Below are 11,475 nucleotides of genomic sequence, written 5' to 3'. Positions count from 1 at the left end.
AAAAAAAAAAAAAAAAGGTTCACTCCTAGAATCAGTTTGTGAAGAAACCCAGAGACTCCAGTGTGAGAAAATCTAGGCTGTTAGCAAACTCCGGTATCAGATGTGAGTAAACAAGCTTATCAAGTGATTTCCAGTCTAGACTTCACAGAATACAGTCTAGCCATTTTTTCCTGGGTTGACCTGCCAAGACCATGAACATACTGTATGTAGTTTTAGAGTTCTGAATTATACAGGTAGCAACTTTGTTATCTCCAACTTACATTTTATCACACATTTCATTTACATATTTTATTCTGTTATATACTATAGTGTCTGAATTCTATTAAGACAACAGTCAATACTGTATTTTTAAACAACTGGATAGCTTTCTTTAGTCTTTTTTAATATCCTTTAATACATTGAAAATATTTATTCTGGGCTGGAGAGATGGCTCAGTGGTAAATACCACTTGCTGTTCTTTCTGAGAACCAGGCTCATTCCCAGAATCCCAGCTCACACGTGTCTATAACTCCAGTTCCAAGGTATCTGGCTCCCTCACATAGACATACATGCAGGTAAAACACCAATGCACATTAAAAATAAAATCTTCTGAAAGTATTCCTCTAAGATCTCAATGGGTTCCATATTTGCTATTGAAACATCTGGAGAGCTTATTTCCCAGCTAAGTGTATTTATAACTTTCTAGTATGACCTTCTTAGTTATGTCCTGGGCTTAGATTTCTCTGTCCATTGCGGCCAGCCATGTTGTTTGACCAGCTTTGCAAAAGACTTTAAGAGTTTTAGAAAAATGCTCAGCAGTGGTGGCACACGCCTTTGATCCCAGCAGAGGCAGGCGAATTTCTGAGTTCGAGGCCAGCCTGGTCTGCAGAGTGAGTTCCAGTACAGTCAGGGCTATACGGAGAAACCCAAGGGAAAAAAGAAAGTTTGAGATGTTATGTTAAAGCTGACCAGTCTCTTGTTTCAGAACCTTATTTGGTGCATGAGGTAACAGTGCTATGAGTTTGTTATCAACTTTTCTGTAATAATACTTACGTTATATCCCAGATCTAAGAATTCTCATTAACGCTAACTTTCCATTTAAAAAAACAGCCTTACCTGATTTTGCATAAACTCCTGCACAGAAATTTAACATAATCTCACACTAACAAGGCAAAGTTGTAGGTCAACCCTCAGAAATTCCAGTGCAACAAATTAAAGGGAAGCTTAGAAGGTAGCCCACTAATTAGTTGACTGGAGCTCCATACAAATATAGGGCTTAGAGGAAAAAAACAGAACAACCAGACTTCCAGCTTCAAAACTGAGAATATATATTCTTTTCATTGTCACATAAGTGGCCATCTTCTCCCTTGGCCACCTATAGCATTTCTTCTGAGTCCTAATCCCTTATTAGCATCTTAATAAGATGTTTAAGCTAAGAGAATCTTAATCATTTCTAGCCTATTTTTTTTTGTTGTTGTTTTGTTTGTGTTTTTTTAGGTGAGAAAAACAAGCTAAATAAATAACCCAAGTAATTAGAACCAAGAGTAGAATATATACCATATCATATTGTTGGTTTTTTGGTTTTTGTTTTTTTAAGATTTATTTATTTGATGTATGTGAATACACTGTTGCTCTCCAGACACACCAGAAGAGGGCATCAGATCCCATTATAGATGGTTGTGAGCCACCATGTGGTTGCTGAGAATTGAACTCAGAACCTCTGGAAGAACTCTTAGTGCTCTTAACTGCTGATCCATCTCCTGCCCCTCATTTTGTTCTTAATTCCATAATTCTTTAACTGTATGACCACTGAAATCAACTTAGGAATTTGTTTTCAGAGAAAAAAAAATAGTATGACTTAAATTGTGATTTCTGAGATCTAGTCTGGATGGAGGTTCCATGTTTTTAAAGAAATGAATCACCATAGTTAGCATGTATAGTATTAAATTTGAAACAGTGGTATGTGTTTTATTGTCCTTTAAAGGTGTATGGGTTAGTTTTGAACTGGTAAGAAGATAGCATCGAGAAAGAACCTAAAATGATTGAATTTGGTTCCATGAGCATAATACTTGGCATACAGCATTTACACCAGAGGGGCATTTCCTAGTTCGTTTCATGTCTGTGACCTCCAACCTAGATAATTTAAATAACTTATATTTGATTAATTAGTCCTATCAGAATACACTAAGAACCTAGTTAGGGTTTAAGAGATTGGTAAGACTTAGGGGAACTAGATAATCTGCAATGCAAATTGTGTATGTGAAATTGAAGCCAAGAGGGAACAAAAACCTTAATTTAGAAAATAATTTTTTTTCTATTTAATGCAAAGAAATGCATATTATCAAGCTACTCTACAGAGAGCTGGTGGTAAGTAAGCTATTTTCCTACTGATAATCAAATTATATGCTACATCATTTTATTCTTGTGCCCAAAATAGGTCAGGGAAATAGATTGTTTTCTTTAAAAGTGAAAGTCTTCCTTTTGAAAATAATAAATACTGAGATACATGAAGACAGGCATCATGTTATTTCATGCATTGTGTGGATTTTTCTTAAACTTCTCACTCCTGTCTTCTGTGTTGGGATCTTGACCTAGAAATTATGAATAGAAAGTCTTGATTAATTAATGAAGCGATACTACAGGATCAAGTTTTTTGCTACTTCAATAGGAGTTGGTTTTCTTGTTCCCAAACACTGGCACTATGTTGGTATTATATAACAAGATGAGGAATATCCAGCCTTCTTTAATATCTTTGTATCCTCTACCAAAAATATCATGCATTTTCTTATGCTTTAACTTAATGTTCTATACACCTTCCATGCCATATTTTGAAATGACACTTATGCTGGTAATTTCTGACATTGGGGAAAATAAATTCAGATGGTATCGCTTTACTCTTCTATTTCTGTTGCCTTCTGATGTCGGAAAGGAAGCTGGACACTAATACAGGTTAACAAAGGTCAAAGAAAATCCCAGTTTCTTGTTATTGGTACTCTGTGTAACACATTATTGACCCATTCCACATCTCCAGATCCCTGATAAAGTACTGTACAACTTCAATTTCAAGCTTAAGGCAAATTAAACTAAGTGGTCTAGCATTTCCACTGTCTCAACAAATAAGTCTGTGTCCCAGAAACAATCACCAGATTCCACAAAGTTTTCTCAAAACAAAGTGTTTAAACCACTCTGGAAATCAGTCCGGCGGTTCCTCAGAAAATTGGACATAGTACTACCTGAGGACCCAGCTATACCATTCCTGGGCATATACCCAGAAAATGCTCCAACATGTAATAAGGACGGACGCATGTTCCACTATGTTCATAGCAGCCATATTCATCATAGCCAGAAGCTGAAAACAACCCAGATATCCCTCAACAGAGGAATGGATACAGAAAATGTGGTACATTTACACAATGGAATACTACTCAGCTATTAAAAAACAATGACCTCATGAAATTTGCAGGCAAATGGATGGAATTAGCAAATATCCTGAGCGAGGTAACCCGATCACGGAGACAAAGTGTGGAGTGGAGACTGGAGGGAAGGCCATCCAGAAACTGCCCCACCTAGGGATCCATCCCATATACAGTCACCAAAGGCAGACACTATTGTGGATGTCAAGAAGTGCTTCCTAATGGAAGCCTGATATGGCTGTCTCCTAAAAGGCTCTGCCAGAGCTTGACAAATACAGATGTGGATGATCACAGCCAACCATTGGACTAAGCACAGGGTCCCCAATGGAGGAGTTAGAGAAAGGACTTCAGGAGCTGAAGGGGTTTGAAACCCCATAGGAAGAAAAACAGTATCAACCAACCAGACACTCCAGAGCTCCCAGGGACTGAACCACTAACCAAGGAGTACACGTGGAGGGACCCAGGGCTCCAGCCCCATATGTGGCAGAGGATAGCCTTGTTGGTCATCAGTGGGAGGCCCTTGGGCCTGTGGGGCTTCGATGCCCCAGTGTAGGGGAATGACAGGGCTGGAAGGCAGGAGTGGGTAGATGGGTGGTGGAACCCCCTCATAGAGGCAAGGGAAGGAGGGAACGGATAGGGGGTTTCTGGAGGGGAGACCTGGAGAGGGGATAACATTTGAAATGTAAATAAAATACCCAATAAAAGGGAAAAAAAAATGAAGCATTTAAGGGTTGGGAGGGGTGGGGTGGGTACCGGCTTTTCTCAAGAAGTCCTGTTTTTCTTCTCGTTCTGCTCCCCACCTCCCCCCCAGACAGGGTTTCTCAGTGTAACCCTGACTGTCCTGGAACTCGCTCTGTAGACCAGGCTGGCCTCGAACTCAGAAATCCACCTGCCTCTGCCTCCCAAGTGCTGGGATTAAAGGCAAGGGCTACCACTGCCCAGCCTCTTCCTGCTTTTGAAATTTACTCTCCAGAAGCTTTTCTGATTTGAAAAGGCTCCCCAGGCTGCTGTAATTGACCAGTTTTCCCTATCAATAACAGTAATAAAAAAGGAATCAGATGCAAGGGGTTTGAGTAATATTCTCATGATCACAATGCAAACCAATTCAGTCAAAGAGTACTAATAATCTGGTTGTCTGTTTTTAAAATCATTTACAGTTTAAGTCAGCAAGCCATTTTCGGTTGGTTTTGGTTTTGGTTTCTTCTATTGTCTGTTTTCTTCACTCTTGGTCATAACACTCCAAAGAAACCCTTTCTGGTTGTAGAAATCAAGACAATGAGCTTAGAGAACTAAGAAAAGAGTTGGAATTGCTTTTGCATATTTTTTCTTTGTTCGAAGAGACAAGGTGTCTAGGTCACCAGACTGCATGATAACACAAGTCCCTTGTTTTATGTAGATGACCAGGAACAGTGGTCCTCAGGACAAAGAAGTCCTAAAGAACTGGGAAAGAGAGCCAACTAATGTTGAACCAATTGTGACACAGATGACATCTATTACCCTGAACAAAAATCTACTCATATAGGCCAAAGATTTCTATGTAAAACCCCCAAATACTGAGACTGCTAGAAGGAAATATACACAGAGCCCTACAAGTTACAGGTGTAAGAAAGAACTTTCTGAATAGTAATTCCATTCACTGAAGAAATAATGCCAACAAATGACAAATGGAACTTCATAACACTAAAAAGTATCTATGGCAAAAGAAGCAGTCGTGAAGAAGAAGCCCAGAGTGGGAGAGATTCTTTACCAGCTAGATACTATCAGTAGAGATTACTCAAAAAGCTAAAACTAAATCTACCATATGACTGACTCAGCTATCCTTTCCAGACATACTTGCTCAGCCATGTCATTGCTGCCCTGGTCACAATGGCTAGGAAATAAAGGCAAACTAAATGTCCTTTAGCTGATGAGTGACTTCTGACAACGAGTTGCATCGAAGGCTCTGAGAACTAAGCTGTGGTGTGGACCATTGCCCAACAGGTAGGACAACATCTTGAGGTGTACAAACCCAAAGCAGTAAGACAAAGGAAACTGGCTCAGAGCTTCTTCCCACAGCAGTTGAAACAACTGCTTCACCCTAGCAGCAATCATGTCTGCTTAAAACAAGGAAGTGCTGCAGAGGCTTTAGAAGGTTGTAAAGACTCAGAAGGCCCAAACTGAAACCCAGAATTATTCGGGAAAAAAAAAAAAAGGAAATATTTTGATTCACAAAAAAAGTAGAGAAATGTGACCAGTCCTCTGATTCTCCTGAGAAAACTACCACAGAGGTCAATAGGAAAGCAACAAAATGTTGGAATTATCATGCGGACCTTAGAACAGCTATGTTTGTTTTTTTAACTTGAGGGGAGAGTGCTTGGGGAATACATGCAGGATCTTTGTCTGACCTATGCTCCCTAGCCCAAGGATAAAGCTCCGGAGTCTAAGACAGAATCAAAACCATACTGAAACCTAGAAGGTAAACTATGAGAAGTGAATTCACTTAGTAAAAACACACTATTTCTCATAAGCAAGCACATTTTTGCATATTAGGCAAACCCAACACTTAATACACTCTGAGTGGGTTCACTGAATGATCTGATCAACAGTAGAAACTATGTGTGTATGTATAAACAGTAAAAACACCATATTAACCAACTAAGGAAAAACTATGATCATATACAAAATATGCAAAAAAAAATTCACAAAACAGCATCTATCCATGATATCTGAGTAAAATGCCATTCCAAAAAAAAAAAAAAAAAGGTAGTAATTGTAAAGGGAACTTCTTTCATTCTGAATTAAGACAAGACAAAACAAAAAAAAAACAACACAATATTATACATAGTAATGAAAGATGGAAGTTTTTTCCCCTAAAGCTGAGAGCAAGGACAGGAGGTTTTGGCCACTCCACTCAGTGAGAGTATATGCACACTAGGGAAGCTAAAGCTTTCTAAAGCTAAAGATGTCTACCACACCATGAATCCTACAGAAAAATCTCTCAAGCCAGGTGTGGTGGTATGTGTCTGTAGTGCAAGCATTAGGGTGGTGGAAGAAAGGTCTCAGCCTAAACCTCCTATCAAGCTGGAGCACATTCGAGTGACAAAGTGAGACTAGAAAAATTGTCCAGCTGAATCCAACCCAATTTTCTGACCGGCAGAACAATGCGTAATAGTTGATTTAACCATCATGGAGGTAGTTTATTTTACAGGGCTGAATAGCTAACAAACTAGTGTTCAGAGGGGAGGAAAGTTACATTGGATTTTCTACCCACCCCAACTTTTATTGTAAGAAATCCTAAGGGACTGGGAAAATGTTATTTTAAGAACTCATTCTCTCATAGAGCTCTAGTAAGTGTGTTTTCCTGCATACATATCAAGCAGCCCATTATGTTGACTTTATGTGTAGTTATGTGTTGTGCTTGGGATCATAGGCTATGAAAGGTTTTCAGAGGCTAGAAAACCTGCAGAGAAGGTGAAATGAGAGGAAAGTGGGCTCTGGGAACCAGCAACTCAGAGCAGATAAAAACACTACGAGGAAGTGCTGTGGTTATTTTAATGGTATAAAACTCCAAACCTAAAACTAGATTCATATGGCTGAAGAGGACTGGAGGAAGAATTCTTTTTTAGAACAAAACCCCAGTAAACTGCTGCACATAATAGAGGTTGCCAAGCACACTGTGTGACCACAACTTAGAGACACTTCCTATGCTGAATGTACAGAGGAGAACCCTACACAGACTAAGATCACACTTGATCCCTTTCCTAATCTCCTTCAGACTGAGCTCTTGTATGTTTTTTGTATTCTTTTTATTAGATATTTTCTCTATTAACATTTCAAATATCCTCTTTCCTCATTTCTCCTCTGAAAACTCCCTATCTTATCCCCGCTCCCCTGCTCACTAACCCACCCAACTCCTGCTTCCCTGTCCTGGCACTCCCCTACACTGGAGCATTGAGCCTTCACAAGGCCAAATACCTCTCCTCTCATTGGTGTCCCACAAGGCCATCCTCTGCTACATATGCAGCTGGAGCCATGGGTCCCTCCATGTGTACCCTTTGGTTGGTGGTCTAGTCCCTGGGATCTTGGGAGGTATTGGTTGGAGCCTACCGGTTCTGAAGCTGACCCAACATCAATCTTTTTCAGTAGCTCCTCATCATTCAATCCCTAAGACCTTGTTATCTGACTTCATTACCCCTTTGTAGTAGAATAGCACTAGGATTGAGGCCATTACTACCAAGTGGCCAATCCCCACAGCCTTTGCTTATCCTAATGCATTCTACCCAGTCTCAAGCAACTGATGCTGTTGTAGTCCCATCCCTTAACACTTCTTCCTTGCTTTTCATGAGTCCATATTGTTTTGCTGTCCTGTTGTTTCTGAACTTGTTTGATGATGTCAAATGGACTGGTGGGATGGTATTAATCATAACAATTCATGACTCAGACCATCTGCAAAGACATGCCTTTCCCCCAGACTCTGACAAAATGATTGTCAGAGAGATTGAAATTTTTAAAATTTAGTCTCTACCTTGGCATGTTTGGGTTTGTTTTGTTTTGTTTGATGTAGTAATAAAATCCAGGACATACCAAAGTTGTCATCAGCTGAATGTATAAATGGTCTCAAATTCCCTCGAGTCTCCTTCACAAAATAATCAATGACACTGAAAAGGTTTGGGAGTGTTACCTGTGTAAAAGAAAGTGAGAGATAGCTCAGTGCCTGGCTAAGGCACTACAAACAAGAGATCCTCCCCTGCAGTGTAGTGGGGATTGCTACCTTTTCCTGACCTCCAGAAAGTCAGGTCAGGACAACATCATAGTTCAATGACTTGCTGAATGACTATAGTTTTCTTACCCGTGTCTGTTTTCTCCCTTTTTTAGGGACTATGGGGCCTCACATTCTCTGGTGAGTTGTTCTCTTTGCATTTGCTATAGTCTGTTGAACAATACATATTTAGGTACGATGCCTTCTCTCAGTTAAAACATAAAAATCACTTAATGTAGGCCAAATTCTCCCTTTGTGAAACTGGAACTTAAATAGACAAACAATAAAAAACAAAACACCTGACAACTCTAACCAAATGTTTTCTAGTCCATAAGATTTGCTACCTTATAATAAGAACCTTCGATAGGTTGATAATAGAATTTAAGCATTTCTGGGAAGAGTCTGTCAAGGAATTCTAGCTTCTGCTGTCCAAGTCATTGCATCCTGACAAGCTCTCTGTCCTACCAATCAATCTTCTTGTTCTCTCTCTCTCTCTCTCTCTCTCTCTCTCTCTCTCTCTCTCTCTCTCTCTCTCTCTCTCTCTCTCTCTCTCTCTCTCTCTCTCTCTCTCTCTCCTGCACCTCTGCTTCAGGATTCTCTCATGCTGTGCCTTACCCCAGGTAAAGTCTGACAAGAATTTTTGCCTCTGACAAAGCAAAAAAAAAAAAATAATTTAAGCATTTTAATAACTCATAAATCAATACTTTTATCCAAGTGAAATCTGGTTAGACCTGAATATCCCAAATAATCTGAAGTAAAATAACTCAGTAAAATGGAAGCTGGTTGAAAGCAGGGTTAGGAAGAATTTAAAAAGTAAAACAACAGTCCTTCTGTGGACCCTAGAGGCTGATGACAAGAGTCCAGTTCTGCACTTAGAAGGGTACAGTAATCACACTGGTCCTCCCTGGAACCACTTCTGCCCATTTGGTCTGATGGATGCTCCTTCAGCAATCGAATCCTCTGCCTCCTTTACTAGAACTTTGCTTTCAAAGCTCAATTGGAGCCAGGTCTTGTTGGCTTCTTCCAGAGGCAAGGAGATCTTGTGTTTAGGATGGGCTGGGATGTAGCTGGATCCATAAATGTGAATCCGAGAAGTTCTGGAGGCCTTCTCATCTAAAGTGGGCTGTATGGATCAGTGTCTTCTAAGATTTACAGGCAAAACAGGAGGAATTCTACCATACAGTCCATTTTACTATAAGATGTGCCCAGAGAAGCTGAGGAAGCAGGAGCTAATTTTCAAGAACTATCAGGCTGTGTCACCACACAGTCAATGGCTGAGGGCACTCTAAATGCCAGTTTACTTACATACATAATATGTGTAACAATTATAGAATTGGAAATAGAAATAGAAAAATTCATAATGTGTGTACCTCACATTGTGTTGAACAATAAGGCTGCCTATCATTAGCTCCAGGGGATTATAACTAAGCTTGAGAGGCACTGAAGACAGAGAAGAAACCTGGCCTTCTGCACACTGCCGGTAAGAGGGCATTGCTGGATTTCTGCATGGCAGGTAGTAGAGGGCAAGGCTCTCTTGATGGTTTCCCACCCGATATAGGCTCATTTGAATATTTATTACAAAGACATTTAATAAAAACACTTTTCTTTCCCTGAAACGATTATATGAGTAATTGTTTGCAGAGAGAGTAAAGGGAGAACGGCTATTAGAAGCAAACCATTGGCTACTCAGTCTCCCTGCCTGTTCTTGGTGTCTCTTCTCACCCATCCTCTCTGAGATAGGCTTATCTACCTCCACATGCTTATCTCCCTTTTTAGCATCTCTACATCTGCTCCTTTGGATAACTTCTATTTTCGCACTTTTCACTGGATTCTCTACAGGTTGATTCAGGAGGCAACAGGAGAAAGATTATCAACAACAAAGGAATGGCTACGTACAGGTTTTTCCAGCTCAATGGTGTAGTTGTTTCCAGTGCGCATCACTTTGAAGTGCTTGATTCTTGGCATTCTGAAAGGAAATACATGGTTGGCCCACTTTTGATTATACAGTTGCATCAATGCAAATTAATTAATATAAAATGTGCCTTGGCTGGTTAACCTGTCCAGCTACAACTATAGTTTAGGGTATAGAATCCTGTTTTCTTCCTTGGGATTAGTACATCTCTTTGGAGCACATGGCAATCCATGAGGAAGCATAGGGAATCTGAGTCACTATATTAGTAAATGAGAAAAGAGTCGACAAAAATAAAAAACTAAAACTCAGTGACCTATACAGTAGAGCTATACAATCTTATGGAAGAGGAGGGATGGAACTCAGTGGTTCAGCACTTGTATAAGCTATACCACTCCCAACGTTTGGAAACCAAACCAAACAAACAAACAAAAAAATAAAATATCAACCAAATCCCAGAGGAATACAAAATAAATCTTATGTGGGCACATATAGGTCAAATAATTAGCCCTTCTGTGAAGGAGAAATAAAAGGAATTATTGAAAGCAAGAAGCTTTGTATTCTGCCTCATCACTAATCCCAGCAGACAGCCTTCTACACCTGTGACTGTGCTAGCTCATGTGCTACCCTCGATTGCTACTAACTTTGCTATCTTAAAGACAGGAAACACGTTAAGTGCTATGTAACAGGGACGTGGGAATGTAAAGACCGCAGGAGTATCTTCGGGTCTTCTGCTTTAGTTTTATAACACACCACATTGTTAACATCCCAAATAGTAAGATTTTATTACGAACTGCTTCAAAACAAGAAATCACATTGTTCTCAGCACTGTTATTTCAACACTATAAACACTGAATTTATAAAGCCAACTGAACAATATTAGGAGCTCATCTCAAAATGCTATCTGCTGTAAGCTAAGAATCTCCGATGCCAACAGAAGTCAGAGTCCATGGTAGTTAGTGTGGGATAGTAGCATGATTGTCTTGAGCTCATTTGGTTCATATGGCAATTGTGTTTAACCTAAACTTTTTCTAATGGTGAGGAGTTGACAGCATGTCTTATGGTGTCATTTATCTGAGTGGCAAACTGATTCAATATCTGCCTTATGTTCAGGACCTAAGAGAAAGACTTGTAGGGAGAGAATCTTTAGACAGAAGATGTCTTACATGTGCCTGTTCAAGATGCTTGGTTCTCATTTTATCTTAACCCTAATCAAGACAACATCTTTGCAGTCAGTCAGTTACTGTTAAAAAAATCTCAAGTTTCGGGCTGGTGAGATGGCTCAGTGGGTAAGAGCACCCGACTGCTCTTCCGAAGGTCCAGAGTTCAAATCCCAGCAACCACATGGTGGCTCACAACCATCTGTAATGAGATCTGACTCCCTCTTCTGGAGTGTCTGAAGACAGCTACAGTGTACTTACATATAATAAATAAAT

General features: G+C 39.8%; 1 protein-coding gene across 1 annotated transcript in view; it reads right to left on the bottom strand.

Moving 5' to 3' along the window:
- Positions 1–2,273: 2,273 nt before the first annotated feature.
- Stap1 (signal transducing adaptor family member 1) overlaps positions 2,274–11,475 on the bottom strand; it is a 34,196-nt gene continuing 24,994 nt past the window's right edge. The window contains exons 7-9 of the mRNA XM_021163709.1: positions 10,027–10,096; positions 7,956–8,052; positions 2,274–2,570 (exon numbers count right to left, since the gene is read on the bottom strand). Coding sequence (XP_021019368.1) covers positions 2,509–2,570; positions 7,956–8,052; positions 10,027–10,096 — 229 coding nt within the window. The 3' untranslated portion in view covers positions 2,274–2,508. The remainder of the gene's footprint in view (positions 2,571–7,955; positions 8,053–10,026; positions 10,097–11,475) is intronic.

This window comes from Mus caroli, chromosome 5, assembly GCF_900094665.2.
Source record: "Mus caroli chromosome 5, CAROLI_EIJ_v1.1, whole genome shotgun sequence".
NCBI lineage: Eukaryota > Metazoa > Chordata > Mammalia > Rodentia > Muridae > Mus > Mus caroli.
The sequence above is the reverse complement of the archived record's forward strand: the minus strand, read 5'-3'. Positions and strand labels throughout refer to the sequence as shown.